We start from the raw sequence: 19,484 nt of genomic DNA, 5'->3' as shown, positions 1-19,484 counted from the left end.
CCAACGCCAGACAAATTGAACGTCAGCTGTCAAACCTGCTGACAGCCGCTACTCCTGTCAAAAAGGAGGCGCTCGGGACGCGCTAGTGTCCCTAGCACCTCTTTTTACCTAAGTCCCCCGGTAGGAGCCCGACTGCTGGGACTTAGGAGATCACAGAAGCTGGAGCTGGAGCAGGCAGGCAGGGAACAGGAGTCAGGCAGGAACTGAAGCAGGCAGGGACTGAAGCAAGCAGGAACTGAAGCAGGACTGGCTACTGGAACCAAGCTGGAACTGAAGCAGAACAGGTTACTGCAAGCAAGCCAGACAAGAGCAAGACTTGGGCACAGAGCGAAACAAGTCTCAGGCGGGAACGGAGTCGCTAACGCAATAGCACACTCCGGGGCACGGAGCAACAGAGAACCGCAAGGAACCCCGTTGCAAGGCAAAGTCTAGGCCGCGGCGTCTGACGTCATGGATAGGGCGGAGCTTTCAGTGGCGGGAAACGGCCTTCATAAGCGCGCGCGCCTAGGGAGAAGGCGTCCAGGCAGGGCTTCTCGGCGGCGTCCCCCACCCCGCGGGGATGCCGTGATACAGGCCGCAGACCCTCGGAGACAGGCCGGGACCAAGGAGGTAAGGGCCTAGTCGCGGCTGCCGCGACTGGAACCGCAACATCTGATTACTTGTATATAATAAACTTTCAGGAACATGCTTAAGATGTTTTATTTTATGTATGTAACTGATGAGACTTTATAGTTTGAGAGTTTTGGGTAGACATCTGCTGTCTGCTTTCTTACTTTTGGTCCTGGCAAATGTCACTCTCTGTGTCAGGTCTTATTTGTTATGTGTGATTACTATTACTGTGTGTATGTTTTTTATTGCTGTGCTCCACTGTGGTTCATGCTGCCTTTCTTTTCCCTTTTGCTTTTTGCTGAACCTTTTCCATACTTGTTCTCTCCTGGCAGGGCTCGTTCTCTGGGGGAAGCATGAACCCAGCAAGATCCTTGGGGCCAGCAGTCATCACCGGAATCTGGGAGTACCACTGGGTGAGCAGCGACCCCCCCCCCCCCCTCTCCTGTGCCATAGGAGTAGCAGGCTAAAGCACCAAATTGACAATTTCTTAAATTGCAGTCATCAGTGCATTATTTTCTGGCCACTGCTGCAGGCCGACAGAGGAGGAAGGTGCCAGTTCCCATGTGAGCTGGCACAAGGACCAGGGGCAGTGAAATCTGGGTGACATGGGCTAGCAAGAAGAGGAAAAGCCAGGTGACATGGGCCAGCAATGGGAGGAAGCACCAGAAGAGGAGTGCACAGGGACAAGCCTGCTCCTGAAATGTAGGCTGCCATAGAGAGCCAGGAGGGAGTAGAGGCAGGGGAATGAGAAGAAGAAGGGAGAGGGGATAAGGCAAGACTGGATTACCATTTTTTTTTACAGCACTACCTCTCTCTTCCCAAGGCTGTACTGCCTCCCCCTGGGGCTCTGCGGTCAGAGATGAATGTCAGAAGCAGCAGGCTCACCCCAGCTCCAGCTCTGTACACAGTCACCATCATCACACGTCATTGCCAGGAGTGTCAGCGATCGTGCCCCTGGGAGGGAGGGAAGATGCCCACTATGGAGTGGGCGGGAGCTGTTGGTGGTTGCTGATGTTGCTACTACCCCCCAGCGCCTTCCCTCTTCCTTTCTCCCTGCCTCTGCATGGCGGCCTTGCAAGTCCAGGATGCCCCCTACCTCACTTCCAGAAGCATCTTGGGCCACAGGAGGGCTGCAGTTAAAGCACTCCCCACTCACGCTGGCTCCAGTCCTGCCACTGCCTGGCTGCTGTCTGTCCAGGGCTCGCGGGTTGTCTCCAGGTGGGTCAGAGAAAATGCCTCCCCCTGCAGAAGCGTGCGCTGGGTCCTTGGGGAGGGGGGGAAAAGAGAAGGAGAACAAGGGGGAAAGTAGTTAAGGGGTGAGTGGTGGTGAGGAGAGAGTGTGGCGAGGAGAAAGAGAGAAGTGAGGGGAGAAAGAAAAGGAGAAAAGCCTAGGCAAGAGAGAAGAAGAAGGCGGTGGGGGGGGGGGGGGGGGGAGGAGAGTATTTTACAAAACAAAATGTGTTAATGTGGCCACTGTGCTAAATCCTGCCGTGTCTATTAACATGTTTTCCCTTTAGGGTCCTACAGTGAACAAATGTGCTGTCGCCTCCTCCATGCTGCAAAAGGGACTGGTTTCTGCAAGTGTCCATGAGAACAGCCCTTAATCTCTCCTTCAGATACATTCTACCTAAGGAATGCTCTCAAGGGTCAGAGTGAAAATACAGGGCCACTTTTACCAAGTCTCCAGAATGCCGAAAAGCATGGGAGAGTGGGGTTTTTCCAAATGGTAAAGCACACCACTGTTTGAAAGCTGGCCCAATACCTTCCCTTTACTGAGGGCCTTTCAACAGAGCAAAGTGCTGATCCTCTCCTCTATAACTGTAAAATGCCTCCACATCTCTCTGAGACTTGTGGGATCCCCTCTTTGGATCTTTGGGTGCTGTTGCTGGGACTGGGTTTGAGGGGCATCTCTCATGTTCTCGACTGCCTGGGGGGGGTGATCACTTATTACCTGCAGCTCCTCACTGATCTTCAGTATTTTTCTTGCGGGCACCACTTTGTCAAAAATACTTCAGTGTGACAGCCCAGCACCCTAACTGGTCAAAATGAGCAGTGCCCTGGGCATTTGGGGGTAGGGTGGAGTGTCACCCTCCGATAATGCAGCCAGCCTGGTTGCTCAGATGCACTCAGAATGACACAGAACTACAACAAAGCCTAATTCCCTAGACTTTCTCACCCCAACACATTCTCCCTGCCAAAACAAAAAAATCTCTCATCCCAGCTCCTCTCCTTCAAATACTGTCTTTCCCAACCCACTCGCCAGCCACAACCCCCACCTGCCTCTTCCACCAGTCAGCCTCTATCATCCTGTCCCCACCCTCAATGCCTCCAAACTGGATCTCTCCACCTCGCCTTCCCGGGAGGTTTTCCACCTGCCATGCCTCTGGACCGCCTTCTCTGTTTCCTTCCAACACTGTGAATGAGTTTGAACTGCATGATGCCTGAAGTCCACTGTTTGCACGGTCTTGTGAGAAAAGCACGAGTGCTCAGGCTTTGAATGACTTAGGCTCACTAATAGCCCAGCAGAGCCAGAGGAAAACAAAACAGCTGCTCCAGAGACAATGCCAGCAGCAAACTTCTGGAGGTGGAGGAGAAGGTGTATTAGGGGAAGAGTCAGGGAGCCACACTTAGGGGTCGATGCAATATTAATTGCGGAAAGCGGGCGCTGCCTTTTCAGCGCCCGCAAGTAGGACGCCATGCAATAAACAAATTAGGGGGTTGCGCTAGCGACCCCCGCGGTTACCGGCAGTCAGCCAGTTATGAAAACCGATGCCGAGCATATTGGCATCGGTCTTCAAAGCCTAATCGGCAGAGGTTTTTTTTTTTCGTTTTTTTTAACTTTTAAAAAAGTACAGCAAAGCAGTTGTTTCTGCTTTTCTGTACTTTTTTTTCAAGGCGCTCAGCTATTAACGCCTGCTCCAGGCAGGTGTTAATAGCTGAATGATAAATATGCATCTGAGACGCACATTTATATTTTTGCATTGGAGTGAACGAATAATAACCTCATTCACATGCATTTGATGTGATGAGCACTATCTCATTCACTCCGCGTCGGAGGGGCATTAAATAGGCGCTAATCCCCCTAATTGCATTAGGAGGTGGATAGCGCTTATTTAACCCTCGTCCAACTGCGGGTTATACAGTGCGCTCGGCTGAGCACATTGTATTGCATGGGCCCCTTAGGGTTGATAGAAGCTGCCACTGGCCCCTGGCCCTTACAATGAAGAACACTGCACTAGTAACTGGCTTCTCCAAACCCTTCTCTGCTTGTGACCTTGGGCAAGTTCACATCACCCTCCCTTGTCTCAAGTGCAAACTTCGGGCCTCACTGACTAAGCATTTCTCCCACAGAACACAGAAAGGGCGAAATGCATCAGTAAATCAGGCCCTTGGATTGTGAGCCTTATTTGGTGCAAATAGCTCATGCCTTTTCATTCTAGGGACAGGGAAATACCCACAGTACCTGAAAGTAGCTTGCCTTGAGCTACCAATGAAAAGGTGGGAGTTAAATACACAAATAAATAAATAAATAAATAAATGTCTCATTTTTCTAATTCTTTGAATCTTTCACGATCCATCTAACAGGCCGATTCAGTACAGTGCGCTCTGGCGGAGCACACTGTTAACCCGTGTTTGGACGTGCGTTTTTGACGCTATTACCCCTTATTCAGTAAGGGATAATAGTGTGTCGAAAATGCACATCCAACCCCCCAAAACGAATAGCGCCCGCAACATGCAAATGCATGTTGATGGCCCTATTAGTTATTCCCGCGCGATACAGAAAGTAAAATGTGCAGCCAAGCCACACATTTTAGGTTCAGAAATTAGCGCCTACCCAAAGGTAGGCGTTAATTTCTGCCAGCACCGGGAAAGTGCACAGAAAAGCAGTAAAAACTGCTTTTCTGTACACCCTCCGACTTAATATCATGGCGATATTAAGTCGGAGGTCCCAAAAGTTAAAAGTAATTAAAAATTTTTAAAAAAATTAATTTTAAATCGGCCCATGGCTCGCGGGTTGAAAACCGGACGCTCAATTTTGCCGGCTTCCGGTTTCCGAACCCATAGCTTCAGCGGGCTCGAGAACCGACGCCGGCAAAATTGAGCGTCGGCTGTCAAACTCGCTGACAGCCGCCGCTCCTGTCCAAAAAGAGGCGCTAGGGACGCGCTAGTGTCCCTAGCGCCTCTTTTTACCTCGGGCCCTAATCTGAATATTTTGTTTTTAGTGAATCGCGCGCACAGGAGAGTGGCCTGTGTGCGCCCGCTCTCCCGCGAATTTTACTGTATCGGCCTGTAAGTAGGTTCTGCAAAGATCTGCTGCAGAAAATGATCAGAACGGAGCAGGAAGGACTGTGCTGGCTTTAGCTGTCGCTGATTCTCAGCTCCTTGTTGTCTCCCATTGCTGCTGCCACCTTCTAGTGCATCTGCCTTCTTCTGCCCCCGCACCATACCAACCACAATAGTAGACATGGGATTAGGCAGCTGCTTTTTCAGCTTCTCAGCCAACCCTGCATCTCTAGCTGATTTTTCCTCTTAAAAAAAATTCCTTCAGAGCTTGGTAAAAAGGCTCCTGATCCTCATCCTATGCCTCTCATCATCCCCACTGCTACTTGTGCTTGCCTCAGGTCTCTCTGGATCACTAGCAGATAGAAGTTTATGTATTTTCGTGTTTGTACACTTTAGTTGGACACCCCTGATAGTAGATCAGTCAATCACTTTTGTCACAAACAGGACAGAGCTCAGCACAAGCGCAGGGAGTGAACTGATGCTTGTTAAATGACATTCGGGCTGATAAATTGAGCATCCGTCTTCCAACCCGCGGGCTGTGGGCAGATTTAAAAATTGTTTTTTTTAATTTTTATTTTTTTTTTATTTTTGGGGCTTCAGACTTAATATTGCTATGATATTAAGTCGGAGGGTGTACAGAAAAGCAGTTTTTTCTGCTTTTCTGTACACTTTCCCAGTGCTGGCCGAAATTAACTCCTGCTTTTGGCAGGTGTTAATTTCTGAAAGTAAAATGTGTGGCTTCGATGCACATTTTATTTTCTGTATCGCGCGGGAATAACTAATAGGGTCATCAACATGCATTTGCATGTTGCAGGTGCTATTAGTTTTGGGGGGGTTGGCCGCGCATTTTCCACGCACTATTACCCCTTACTGAATAAGGGGTAAAGCTAGCGCATCGAAAACGCGCGTCCAAACGGGGGCTAACAGTGCGCTCAGCCTGAGTGCACTTTACTGCATCGGCCCGTATGTGCACTAAGAAAATACTTAGTCAAACAGTGCAAGAGTCACATACACAATAATTAATACACTGCACTGTTACACTGATACTTTTACAGAGAAAAGTCAGGAAGCTTAAGTCACGCAGTGGACAAAGAATATATAAGCTGCAAGAAACAATCTCTGTCTGTATCTTTCCTGCAGCCACGGATACAGTGTCAGTTACAGTGGTAGTCCTACCTTGATTATATACACTGTAACCTGTCTCAGAGACTACAGACTTTCTCCTGTTGCTAGACAGTAGGCTCCCCAAACCATAGTTTAGCACAATGTCAGGCGGCCATAACATTATCCACTATGATGCCTAGATCTTTTTCCTGGATGGTAGTTCCTAATATGGAACCTAACATCGTGTAACGACAGCAAGGGTTATTGATATGGTTTGTGGGTATGTGGACCCTTGGCCAGAGGTGCGAGTTGTTACAGCCCATGGGGAGGAGCCCCAGAGGTCCGCACCATCAGAAGGCGAGGTATAGGTACAGCGGGAAGCTCTGGGCACAGTAGTGGGGAGACCAGGATTTGACCCCCGTAGGATGACAGACTGTAAGCAGTACTTGGAGTGAGGCCCTGAAGAGAGAGAGGTGCCAGAAAGACCGTGGGGCAGTAGGCACAGGAATAGCTGTGCAGAAGGTTCTCCGGGAAGACAGCCCCGAGTGAGCATAGACTGGAAGGTGCAGGCCAACCTACAAAGCAGGGAAGCCCGAGTCCGGTCTCAGCAGCTTACGTAGACAGGTACCCGGAGATCGGAGGAGAACTGGTTGACCAGTGGAGAAGCAGGCCCGAGGAGTGGGGAGGCTCAGGGTAGTCCCTTGAGTGGTGAGCACGGCCCAAGGAGCGAGAGAGAGCAAACAGTCTTGCTGAACACAGGTGCAACCTCGAGGAGCGGGGAAGACCAACCAAGGAACTCACAGGTTGCCGCACTGTTCCAAGGGAGACCCGAGTAGTAGGAGATAGTTGCTGGGTAGGACCCAAGAGGCGTGGAGCCAGCCCGAGGAGTGGGGTAAGCCAGGGGAGCAAGTTCTCGTAGGAGCAAACACCGGCTCCCGAGGTGCAGGTGCCAGACAGGGTCCAAGAGCCAGGCAGGTAGCAGCATCTCAGGAACACGAGGCAGGAGATGAGGACTTGTATGGAACTTGTTGTCAAGTCAGCTTGCTGGGGGCGAAGGTGGAGCTTAAGTACAGGAGTGCAATGACATCATCAATCAGGGACGCCACCGAGGTTCCCGCCGAAGAGGCTTCAAAGGTGGGGCCTGTGACGTGCATGCGCGCCTAGGAAGGCCCAACATTGAAGTAAGAAGTAGCAGCATCCATGCTGCTGCGAGGAGGCCTGAGGAACACGGCAGTGCACGCAGGCCCATGCAGGAAGAGAGCTGTCTCCGGACCATATATTTGGAAGGATTGTCAGCCAGAATTAAGGATGAAATGGCAGCCTGGGAACTACCACACTCGTTGGATTCTCTTATTGAGCTCATAACCAGGATAGACCGTCGCCTACAGGAAAGGGCTTGTGAAGGCTTGAGCACAAGGAAGCGCTTGGCGAACTCTACCCCTTCACGTCCATTTTCTCCGGTCTCTAGAACTTCTTCTGCCACAGAAGGGACCGTCGAAGAACCGATGCAGTTAGAACGAGGTCCGCTCTCTCCGGAGGAACGGCAAAGATGTCGTAAGGCAGGTCTCTGCTTATATTGTGGAGGATCAGGCCATCTCATTGCTCATTGTCCTACACTTCCGGGAAATTCCTAAGCCTAGGCTCCACTGGGGGAGTAACCCTAGGCATCACTTCTCCGGCTCCCCCACTTACCCTAAATGTTTCTCTGCTTCTCGGAGGTCACCAATTTTCTACACTGGCTTTAGTAGATTCTGGGGCCGGAGGAAGCTTCATCCTGCACGATGTAGTGGAACAACTACACATTCCTCTTCGTCCATGCCCAAGGCCGTTGATTATATCCTTCATCCATGGAGATCCCCTGCCGGGGAGAATAACTCCTCAGACGGTTCCTCTGGTTTGCCACATTGCACCTAACCACTCTGAACGAATATCATTCTGTGTCATCCAGAGAGCCATTCATCCAGTTGTTCTTGGGATTCCTTGGTTGCAACGTCACTATCCTCAGTTCGACTGGACGTCTTTAAGACTTAAGTAATGGGGTCCAGCATGCCAGGAGACCTGCCTTCAGGGAACTACTCCTTCCTGTAGTTATATCTGCACCTCTCTTCTTGAGGGCTTGCTGCCCCAGTACGGTCAGTTTGCTGACGTCTTCTCTAAAAAAGCCGCTGATACTTTACCTCCACATCAAGAATTTGATTGCACCATTAATCTGATTCCTGGAGCTACACCACCTCGTGGTAAGGTCTACCCATTGTCCGCCTTGGAGACCCAAGCTATGACTGAATATATTCAAGACAATTTGCAGAAGGGGTTCATTCGACGATCCGGCTGGAGCTGGCTTCTTCTTTGTTGGGAAAAAGGATGGGACTCTGTGTCCATGTATCGATTTTCATGGGTTAAATGCTATCACCATCAAGGACCGATACCTGTTACCTTTAATTGCTGAACTCTTTGACCGCTTACAGGGAGCCCGGGTATTTTCCAAATTGGATCTTCGAGGCGCATATAACCTAATCAGGATTTGTGAGGGTGATGAGTGGAAAACGGCTTTTAACACCAGAAAAGGTCACTATGAATATCTGGTTATGCCTTTCAGATTGACCAATGCTCCTGCAGTATTTCAACACTTCATTAATGAACTATTTCGAGATCTACTTTATGTCTGCGTAGTGGTCTATTTGGACGATATTTTGATCTTTTCTTCCAGTCTACAGTCACACCGGCAACATGTTATACAGGTTTTGCATCGCCTAAGAGAGAACTGACTCTACGCTAAGATTGAAAAATGCGTTTCTGAACGTGAATCACTACCCTTCTTGGGGTATATTATCTCCAAACAGGGTTTTCAGATGGACCCCTCCAAGTAGAAATGTATCCAAGAATGGCCCCAGCCTAATGGATTACGTGCGCTCCAGCGCTTCCTTGGATTCGCTAACTACTATCGTAGTTTTATTCAGAACTTTTCTAAACTGGCTGCACCTCTCACTGCTCTTACTCAGAAGGGGGCGAACATCAAGGTCTGGCCTTTTGAGGCTGAAGAAGCTTTTCAGGCACTCAAGAACTCCTTCCTACAACAACCTTGCCTCCAGCATCCTGATCCCCGACTTCATTCATGGTGGAGGTGGATGCATCTGCTGAAGGAGTAGGAGCAGTCTTAAGCCAGATCGACGCATTGGGAACTTCTCATCCTTGCTCTTATTTCTCCAAGAAATTTTCTCCAGTGGAACGAATTTACTCCATCGGTGACAAAGAGCTTCTTGCCATTAAACTTGCATTTGAGGAATGGCGGCAGTGGTTGGAGGGAGCACAACACCGCATAACAGTTTACACGGACCATGAGAACTTGATATACCTCCAGAAAGCTCAACGTTTGAATCCACATCAAGCTCGGTGGGCACTCTTCTTCACGCGTTTTAATTTTGAACTTCGTTATCGACCAGCTAACAAGAACATTAAGGCAGATGCCTTATCCCGATCCTTCTCCACTGAAGATATAGAGGAGCCTATACAACATATCATAGACCCGGCTCACATTATTCTTTCTGCAACATTCACTGTCCCACCTGGTAGAACAGTGGTACCTAAAAGACTTTGTAATAAAGTATTGGCTTGGGGTCATGATTCCCAGTTAGCCGGGCATCCTGGACGAGCTTGTACTTAAACACTTCTCCAACAATACTATTGGTGGCCTGAGATGAGTAAGGATATACGAGCATATGTTGATTCATGCCCAACTTGCGCTCAACACAAGATTCCTACCGGGAAGACTTGGGGACTTTTACAACTACTGCCAACTCCCACGAAGCCTTGGACAGGACACATATCTCCACAGACTTCATTGTGGAACTCCCACTATCAGAGGGCAACACAGTGATTTGGGTAGTAGTGGATCGCTTTTCCAAAATGGCCCATTTTATCCCGCTTCCCTCCCTCCCGTCTGCTCCCCATCTGGCTCAATTATGCTTCACATATTCCGTCTCCATGGACTACCACTGCATATCACATCAGATCGTGGTTCTCAGTTCACGGCTCGATACTGGCTTAATCTCTGTAAGAAGTTTCGCATTTCTCTGGACTTTACCACCACATTCCATCCCCAGGCCAATGGTCAGGCAGAACATACGAACTGAACATTGAAGCAATTTCTACGGTTATATGTCAACTCTCGTCAGGAAGATTGGGCAGCACTTCTCTCCTGGGCTGAATTTTACTACAATTCGCATGCCGGTACCTTGACGGGGGCATCCCCTTTTCGGATTGTATTTGGTCGTCAGCCCAGGCCACCCTTGCCGGTACCCTTACCTGTTCCATCGCCTGTGGCCCAGCTAACTGCAGCAAGCTGAAACAGCTTTGGGTTCATACCCAACAGATGCTACGCAAGGCAGCTCACTCCGCAAAGACATTTGCCGACAAGATTCGATGACCGGCTCCCCCAGTTCCGTCCAGGGGAAAAGGTGTGGCTCAGCACCAGGCACATCTGTTTGAGAGTCCCCTCTATGCGACTAGCTCCCCGTTACATTGGGCCTTTCCCGGTGCTGCGACAGTTAGGTCTAGTAACATATCAGCTTCGTCTGCCCGCCACATTGAGAATACACAACTCCTTCCATGTGTCTCTTCTAAAGCCTTTGGTCCTCACTTGGCCTAGCCAAAAAGTTCCTGAAGTTCCACAGCCTAGGGCACAGGAGGAAACTATATACCAAGTTCGTGAAGTTCTCGATGTCCGAAAATTAGGCAGCAGATGGGAGTACCTGCTGGCCTGGAAGGGGTTCGGTCTAGAAGAGAATTCTTGGGAACCTGCTACGAACATTCTGGACAAGAATCTTATAAAAGACTTCCACACTAATCATCCGGGAAAACCCAAGCCTTCTAGGGGGAGGCCTAAAGGAGGGGATACTGTTATGGCCGCCGTTCGCGGACCGCCGCAACCAGGGCCAGCCACTCACCCGCGGCGTCGGGACATTCCCGGGGCGCCCACGGGAGCGGGCAGCCAGCTCCGACGTTCGGCGCGTGGCCATGGCCACTGCTGAGGCCTGGCCGCATCCCTGCCGACATTCTCTGCTACTGGCTCCTCCCCCACCGAGCCTGCTTAGAGCTGCGCTTGCGGCTAAGCAGGATTCTTAAAGGGACATATACCGGATATTGATTTCAGCTGCTTCCGGGGAACTCCCCTGCTGGTTCACTATTTTAAGGCAAGGTCTGCCCCTCAGACCTTGCCTTGGTATCCTGGCTCCTGGTTGGTGTTGTTCCCGAGTTCCCTGTTCCTGGACTCCGCTTCTGGTGTTTCGTGGTGTTGTCCTTCTGGTCCTAGTTCCTGCTTCTCCTATTGTTGGACGGATTCTTCTGGCTTTGATCACTGGACCGGCTTCTGACCCTTCTCCTGGCTTTGACCACTGAACCGGCTTCCGACCCTTCTCTTGGCTTCGACCACTGGACCAGCTTCCGACCTTTCTTTGGCTTCGACTTCCAGATTGCATTACGACCTGCAGGAGGCACCTGTGTCCAGAGCTATCTTCAATATTCTGGAAGCTTCCTAAGTTCAAGCGGCTCGGGACTCTACGGGCTCCTCCTCGGGAGACCGTGAGCTTCCGGTGGTGAAGTAACTGTTCAACATTGGATTACCCGGCCTTGCCTTCCGACGGTAGGGACCTAAGAGAGTTTATTCTCCTTTAAGTATCTTCTACTCTACCTCGGACTAAGGGTCCACTGTCAGTTTCATAACAGATAATACTTTAAAATTGTCGGCTCAGTGTGCTGCAGCAGTCAAAAAAGCAAATAGAATGTTAGGAATTATTAGGAAGGGAATGGTTAATAAAATGGAAAATGTCATAATGCCTCTTTATCGCTCCATGGTGAGACTGCACCTTGAATACTGTGTACAATTCTAGTCACCGCATCTCAATAAAAATATAGTTGCGATGGAGAATGTACAGAGAAGGGCTACCAAAATGATAAAGGGGATGGAACAACTCCCCTACGAGGAAAGGCTGAAGAAATTAGGGCTGTTCAGCCTAGAGAAGAGATGGCTGAGGGGGGATATGATAGAGGTCTTTAAGGTCATGAGAGGTCTTGAATGAGTAGCTGTGAATTGGTTATTTATACTTTCGGATTATAGAAGGACTAGGGGTTAGCAAGTAGCACGTTTAAGACTAATCAAAGAAAATTATTTTTCACTCAATGCACAATTAAGCTCTGGAATTTGTTGATAGAGGATGTGGTTAGTGCAGTTATTATAGCTGGGTTCAAAAAAGGTTTGGATAATTTCTTGGAGGAGAAATCCATTAACTGCAATTAATCAAGTTTACTTAGGGAATAGCCACTGCTATTAATTGCATCAGTAGCATGGGATCTTCTTGGTGTTTAGGTAATTGCCAGGTTCTTGTGGCCTGGTTTGGCCTCTGTTGGAAACAGGATGCTGGGCTTGATGGACCCTTGGTAGGACCCAGCATGGCAATTTCTTATGTTCTTAAAGAGAAATGTCTGCACTCAGTATTTATCCTTTTCACTCTTTGTTTCTCTCTCTCTCTCTGCTCTCCACAGGTCTACTGGATGGGCCCCATGCTGGGCTCCGTGCTTGCCGGCATCTCCTACGAGTTTTTCGTTGCCTCAAGTGCCTCGCGGGAAAAACTTGTGGCCTGCTTAACCTGCAAGGACATTGAGATAGTGGAGACAACCAGCGTGTCCCGATCCTCCCTCTCCACTATCACGCAGAACGTTATGCGTGCCAAACAGGCCTCCAAGCACGATAACAATTAGCCATGGCCCGCTGGCAGATTTATGGGCTTGTTGTGTTCTCACATATGGTTCCTTTCCTTTTATAGCCAACTCCCATCAAGTCCATGAACTTCTCAAGAGTCTTCTAGCATTTTCTCTTCCCCGCCCCAAAGAGTTTACATATAGCCTGAGATAGAGGGTTGCCTTATTTGAGGCCTCTTCGAGAGCTAGTGGTAGGAATGGGATTAGTTTTAGATGTTTGTGCTGAAAGCCCCAGTTTCCCCATTGAGAGCGCCAAGCTATAAGATACTAGACAGCCCAGAGGAATATAACTCTTTTCCACATTATAGCTTTATCTGCATATACTGTACATTTTTTGGTTAATACCGATTTGGTAATTCAGTGTTAGAAATGTTCTAAAAATGTGAAAAATAAGCATATAGTAATAAGTGAAAAATGATTAATTGTACCTCTATGAAGAAAATATGTACAGTGTGGAAAATTCAAAGGATTCAAATAAATCCAATTGAATATACACTTATGTTGACACTCCATTATTTTAATAGGGAGACTGCCAATGTAGCACAGTATTTTTCAGCTGGGGCTCTGTGCAATTTGTGGGATGGGAGGAGGGAAAGAGTTTCACAATACATTATAGGGTTCCTTAATCGGAACAAAAGTGGGAGCCAGTGGCATAACAGGAGGTTTGGAACATTAGTTGTAAGAAGTTTTCCTCTATTGGAATCCAGTGGAAGGAAACAAGAGCAGGAGCAGGAGGTATTCTCTGGAACACAGCTCGCCGTGATGCAGGGTTCGGTTTCACGTGACAGGAGTTCCGCTTTGCTTGTTGTAATGAGAACAATGGACACCCAGAGACAGGGCTTTGGAGATGAATCAGTCTTCAGAGACAGCATAATCCAGAGAATGCCGTTGACAGGTCAGCAGAATGTGTGCCTGGCCTCCAGTGACATGACTAGGCGCCGGGATCCCGTGAGACCAGCGCCCGCTCACCCAGCGGCGGAACAGACTCAAAAACTGTAAACAAAGGTGCAGTGTGCTACAGTCTCACTGCGTGCCAGCCAGAGCTGACTCGCTGCCTTGCAGTTAGCAGAGCCTGTGAGGAGGTGGATCAGAGACAGCAGGAAAGGAATCCGATGGTTTATCTTTAACAGACTGCATTCACTGGGGCGCTCCTGGGATCAGTTCTTGAAACTTGCCCCCCCCCCCCCCCCTCGAATTCCAGCTCCATTCCCTGAAGGGTAATTAATTCCATGTGAAGCCGCCTGGGCACTCTGGGGCAGGAATTAACATCACATTCTTCCTACCTTTCCTTGTAATGGCCAACGGCATCCTGCTAATGCCCTTAATAAAGTAGTACCTTTCCAATTATGTTCTACTAAAATCTTGCAAGACTAAAGAGATTGTATCCTCTGAATTGTGGGTTACCTAAGTTACCCTTGCAGGGGATCCTGTGACCAGCACAGAGCACTACCCAGCATGGCCCCCACAAGGATCACTACCTGTGCTGTGTCTTGCATCTCATTCATCTATTCCTCTAGATGTGTAAAAATAGCACGTGTGAGTCTATCTGTTGATATGTGTGCATGAGCTAAACTGCATGAGTCCTTGGTGTGTCAGAATGTCAGTGTGTGTTCGAGTGTATCAGTGTGTTACAGTGTGTGTTCAGTGCATACCGCATTGTGTTGGCACGTGCCTACCCACTTCTAGAGGACAGCTCTGAACCAGGGAGTCAGCACAGAACTGCCTCACTAGAGGCAGAGACAGTTTTAGAAATGAATCCTGCAGCACAGCTGCTGCTGCTGCTCCAGCAGAAAGGGGGTTAAGTCTGGGCACCGCTATTGCTGTGGGCCCACCCCTGGGATTAAACCTAGCCTAGTGGCTGCTGCCCCTTATAAATCCCTGGCATCACTCTATCAACAAGCCAGGGGCATTGAGTCTGCCTGACACTGGAAGCATCTGTCTGTATCTCTTCGCTGTCACACTCCCTCTCTGTGCCCCCGCAGCAGCATCAGGAGTTGCCATGTGGGAGTTACGCTCCTTGGCCTTCTGGCGGGCGGTCTTTGCTGAGTTCGTCGCCACCATGCTCTACATCTTCTTTGGGCTGGGGGCCTCGCTGAAGTGGACAGGGGACTCACTCCACGTGCTCCACGTGGCCCTGGCCTTTGGATTGGCCTTGGCCACCATGATTCAGTCGGTGGGCCATGTGAGTGGTGCGCACATCAATCCTGCTGTCACTTTTGCCTTCCTGGTGGGCTCCCAAATGTCCATCCTCCGAGCCGCGTTCTACATCGCTGCACAGCTCCTCGGGGCTGTAGCCGGTGCTGCTGTGCTCTACGGCGTAACGCCTGCTGCTGTCCGGGGAAATCTGGCACTCACTATGGTAAATATATGCAAGAAACATGCAGATCCTTCATTCGTCATAGGCTAAATCTTTCCTGCTAGTAAGAACAACATGCCAGGACTCCCCAAGGGCACATGATAACCTGCCCCATACCCTCTGCCCCAGTGTACTGCAGTCCCCTACTAGGGGGCTGTGAAACAAGATTTCTACCTGTAAATATCCCCTCACCAACTCCATCCTCAGCAATTACTGGATCTCTATTTATTGCCCATGCTTTCCCTCTGCCTGCCCCCTTGTGCTCCTCAACAGTCACAGAATCTGTTCACTACCCCTGCCTGCTTCTGTACCTATGGATAATAACCTATACTCTGTCTGTCTGTAAACCTCAACTCATCCTTTAAGCACAGAGATTTTCTCCCAGCTTCTGCAGTGAGATATCCATAACCCCCAAACAGACTGAAGCGGCAGGGAGGAAACACTGACACAGGATGGGCACCATGTCTCACTACCCTGAGGCATCGCAGAGACCTTTGGGGATCACCTTATAGCCCCCTCTGCTTTCTACCTCCTTCTGCTCCTGCTCTTGTACATTATGAGTAAAGCAATGTGGTTGCCATGTTAGTTCTGTTTGGATCTGAGGAAGGCCGTTTAAACTCCCAACAGCTGGTCAAGTATTGTTAGTCCAATAAAAAGGTATGGCCTTATATTATTACTTTTTGTTTGTTAATCTTTGGATTAATAAAGCAGGTTCATGTGAGAGGGGAAAGGGGTGTTCTATGACACTACTGCTGTCCTTGAGTGTTTTTTGACATTTCAGAGGCCGGGCAAAGTTCATAACATATGAAGTGCCATGCTGGGTCAGATCAAGGTCCCATCGAGCCCATCATCCTGTCTCCGATAAGTGGCCAGCCTGGGTCACAAGTACCCGGCAGATCCCCAGTTGATCTGCTTCTTCTATCTCACGCCCGGAGATTATCGTTGGCTTTTCCAAGTCTACCTGGCTAATAACTGTTTATGGACTTTTTCTTCAGGAAATTATCAAGTCCTGTTTTGCGTTCAGCACATCTCACGTTGCTGCTGGGGCTCTGAGAAGCGCTTGGAAAAATAATCTCTTTGTTGCTGTCGCTTAATCCTTCACTAGCCGCATCCTGGAATGAGCCTGGGGCAAGCCACCACAGTGGAAATCTTCCTGACGCTGCAGTTTGTCCTGTGCGTCTTTGCCACATATGATGAGCGAAGGAACAACCGTTTGGGCTCCGTGGCACTGGCGATCGGATTCTCCCTTGCCCTGGGACACCTCTTTGGGGTAAGCAGCCCCTCCTGCAGAGGTCCTTAATAAAGCAAAAAAAAAAAAAAAATCCAGAAAACTAATAGAAATTTCTGTTTCCATGGAACCTTCTATCTACATGGATCCCAGGGTGCTTTACGGTTATAAACCCTCCAAACACGGGCATGCAGTCTACCTCTCTGGCAGATGTCAGTGCACTTTCCACACCAAATTCTAAAGGGGAACTGGACTAGAAGCAGTGTTATAATTATTATTAATAACCAATTACATTTGGGTAAGGTTGATGCACAAAGAGATAAAAGTGACCAGTTTCTGGTTCTGGAACACAGGACGTGACACCTGCCCCCCACCGCGACAGTCACAGGGAGCACAAGACCTTGTGCACCTCCCACAGGTCTCACTCTAGCTTTCTCTATTCTAGGTGTACTACACAGGAGCTGGCATGAATCCGGCCCGATCCTTTGCTCCTGCCTTAATTACCAGAAACTTCACAAACCACTGGGTAAGCAGAATGCAAAGAAGTCATCAGACAAAGCTAGACACATAGGATCTGGTTTACTAAAAGGTTTTCTCTATTTTGTATCTATGGGAATACTGCTTAGTGCATCCGGCCAGTACATAGAGCAGCAGACAAACAAGACATGTAGGACATACTGGAAATATTTGACAGCCATCTGCTGCTATCTTCTGGTGAATGGCGGGATCGCAGGTCCCATTAGCTAATATTTTCAATCTAAGGCAAAATCTGGTGGACCAGTGGCCACGGAACTGGAGTCCTCTACTATGGCCCCCAGCCTCCTGACTTCATATTTTAATAAAGGCTCAAGGTAGAGGTAGACTCAGGAGTAGCATAAGGAATTATTTCTTCACAGAAAAATGGTTCAGCCCAGGCCTGATTTAGGCATAGGCAACAGCCTCTAGTGCCAAATTTTAATAGGTGCTGGATCATTGCCACTGCTGCTATGCTTCCACAGGGGCCTGGCTCCCAGCTGCTTACCTAAAATGGCTCTGTCGTGATCCTGGCAGCAGCAGCAGCAGTAACCTAGTAGAAATTCAATGTGGGGCATGCAGCCCGCAGCCGCATGCTCAAGGCCCTGCCTCTCGCATGGGTTTCCATAGTAACAGGAAGCTCGTGTGGGAGGAGGCGGCAGGGCTTTGAGCATACAGCCACAGGCTGCAGGCCCCACACTGAATTTCTGCTAGGCTGCCGCTGCTCAAGCCACAGGATCGGGAGAGAGCCACTTTAGGTAAGCAGCTAGGAGTTTACCCTTCCCCCCCATCTCAGAAGAGGGGATGGGAAGAGGGCATCCAACCCCCTCCCCCCATTGCCTATGGGCACCAGCAATGGAAATTCGGCCCTGGTGTATCCATGAAACAGCCTCCCATGGATGGTGCTGGCCTGTGGAGGCAAAAACAGTAACAGAATTAAAAATAACCTGGGACAGGCACAAATAATCCTTAGTTATAAAAGGGTGAAAAGGGACGACAGAGATTTGGAGTCTGTGGCACTGCAATAGGAATAGTGTGGGGTAGATGAGATGGACTTTATGAACCCCTTATCTACTGTCAGATTTTCTGTTTCTTTCTTGGACAATGAGAAGACTTGATGGGTCTGTATGGGAAGAGTAAGATGTTCTTATCCTCCAGTAGTCTTGAAGGCTATAACTTGAGTACACAGGGCCAGATTTAAGATTACAGCACCATAGGCAGAGGACTTAAGGTAAGGGGTTAAGAACATAAGACTTGCCATACTGAGTCAGACCAAAGGCCCAACAAGCCCAGTATCCTGTTTCCAACTGTGGCCAATCCAGGTCACAGGTACCTGGCAGGATCCCAAGGCTCCCTATGGAAAGTAGAGAGCGGAAGAGAGAATCCAAGTTTTTGGACACCTTCAGAATTTGACACCCAGGGCACCTGCCTATGCCTAAATCTGGCCTTGCGAGTACATGTGAGAAACCCCAAAATCCCTCTTGCCAGAGTTATGATCTTACTTTTGTTTCATTTCCCATGCTTGCCTTCCTGTGCTCTGTCCTTTTATTGTTTTAAGTTTTAGACACCTTATGGGACAGTTTTAAAAACTGTGCAGGCAGGTGCAAACTCACAAGTACTTTTGCCCACGGATTTTACACCAGTTCTCAAAAGGAATATACGAGCTTCTGCATGCTCTTTCTTCCTTCACCTTCTCTAGATCTTATTTCTTTCTTTCTAAGCATTTGATAGTGTGTTTTTTCCTAAAGGCAGGCCCAAGGTGGACTGTGTAAAGTGAAAGGCACTGAGGACATAAGTAATGAATACATACAGATATGAGGCAGATTACAGGTAAATAGATAAGAAGGTACGTTAGGTAGGAAAGGAAGTGGGTGCATTAGGTATAAACTGCATTTATATAATTAAGAAGTTATCCCTTCACCAACCCCGACTCGGCCCCCCCACTCTAACTGAGCTTCTCTCCCTGTTTTCCTCCCATAGATATACTGGGTGGGGCCCCTCATTGGCGGAGCTTTGGGGGCCCTCCTCTATGACTTCCTACTCTTTCCCAGAATGCGGGGCCTGCCGGAGAGATTTTCTGTTCTCAGGGGAGCCAGCCTTGCAGCACCTGAAGAGCAGCAGAAGACTAGGGCAGAGCCTGTGGAACTGAAGACTCAGTCTCTGTAAAGGACTGGCCCACATGGAGCCACACAGGGATGGTTCCAAGCCACCAGCTTCACCTGGCCAGGACTCTTTCCCTACCGGGAAGCAGGGAGCATGTTTTAGCACAGGGCGGCAGATGTGTGTTTGAATTCCTTACCGATGTTTGAACTAGAGGGTTGGGGGGGGGGGGGGGGGGGGGGGGGGGAGTCTGCAATATGATATTTTTTTTTTCCCCTTTTCTGCTAATATCTGGAATAGTTTTAAGAAAGAGGGAGGGAGATGGGAGCCAGCCATGTGACACTTAAGGGAAGACCGAGATGAAAGGTTTTTGGGAACCCTGCCCAGAAGCCATTGGGGTGCCCTTTCTCCTTTTGCATACTGCGGAAATACAGGGTTTTCCTAGTGCATTCTGGGACTCAAAGTTGTTTTCTTCAGTGTGGAAATAAAAACAAAAAATAGAAAAACAAGGTACAGAAGAGGTCAATAGAAGTGGGC

The 19,484-nt window shown here is 49.1% G+C and overlaps 2 protein-coding genes across 3 annotated transcripts in view; both read left to right on the top strand.

The window, feature by feature from the left end:
- The window catches only part of LOC115087514 (aquaporin-4-like), a 72,342-nt gene extending 59,099 nt beyond the window's left edge, over nucleotides 1–13,243 (top strand). For both annotated transcript variants that reach the window (XM_029594816.1, XM_029594815.1), the window contains exons 4-5: nucleotides 942–1,022; nucleotides 12,535–13,243. In XM_029594816.1, coding sequence (XP_029450676.1) covers nucleotides 942–1,022; nucleotides 12,535–12,750 — 297 coding nt within the window. In that variant the 3' untranslated portion in view covers nucleotides 12,751–13,243. The remainder of the gene's footprint in view (nucleotides 1–941; nucleotides 1,023–12,534) is intronic.
- A 1,460-nt stretch (nucleotides 13,244–14,703) lies between these two features.
- MIP (major intrinsic protein of lens fiber) lies at nucleotides 14,704–19,140 on the top strand. Its single transcript, XM_029596982.1, has 4 exons — nucleotides 14,704–15,109; nucleotides 16,212–16,376; nucleotides 16,780–16,860; nucleotides 18,828–19,140. The coding sequence occupies exons 1-4, from the start codon at nucleotides 14,750–14,752 to the stop codon at nucleotides 19,011–19,013; spliced, it is 792 nt and encodes a 263-aa protein (XP_029452842.1). The 5' UTR covers nucleotides 14,704–14,749; the 3' UTR covers nucleotides 19,014–19,140.
- The last annotated feature ends 344 nt before the right edge of the window (nucleotides 19,141–19,484 follow it).

The sequence above is a fragment of the Rhinatrema bivittatum genome, chromosome 3 (genome assembly GCF_901001135.1).
Source record: "Rhinatrema bivittatum chromosome 3, aRhiBiv1.1, whole genome shotgun sequence".
In the NCBI taxonomy this organism is placed as follows: Eukaryota; Metazoa; Chordata; class Amphibia; order Gymnophiona; family Rhinatrematidae; genus Rhinatrema; species Rhinatrema bivittatum.
This window is presented reverse-complemented; position numbering and strand designations above follow the sequence as displayed.

Excerpts from the sequence above, each read along its gene's own strand:
- MIP (XM_029596982.1), top strand. The coding sequence starts at position 14,750 with ATGTGGGAGTTACGCTCCTTGGCCTTCTGGCGGGCGGTCTTTGCTGAG. Across the intron at positions 16,377-16,779 it reads CCCTGGGACACCTCTTTGGG|GTGTACTACACAGGAGCTGG; the intron begins GTAAGCAGCCCC and ends TCTCTATTCTAG. Across the intron at positions 16,861-18,827 it reads GAAACTTCACAAACCACTGG|ATATACTGGGTGGGGCCCCT; the intron begins GTAAGCAGAATG and ends TTCCTCCCATAG.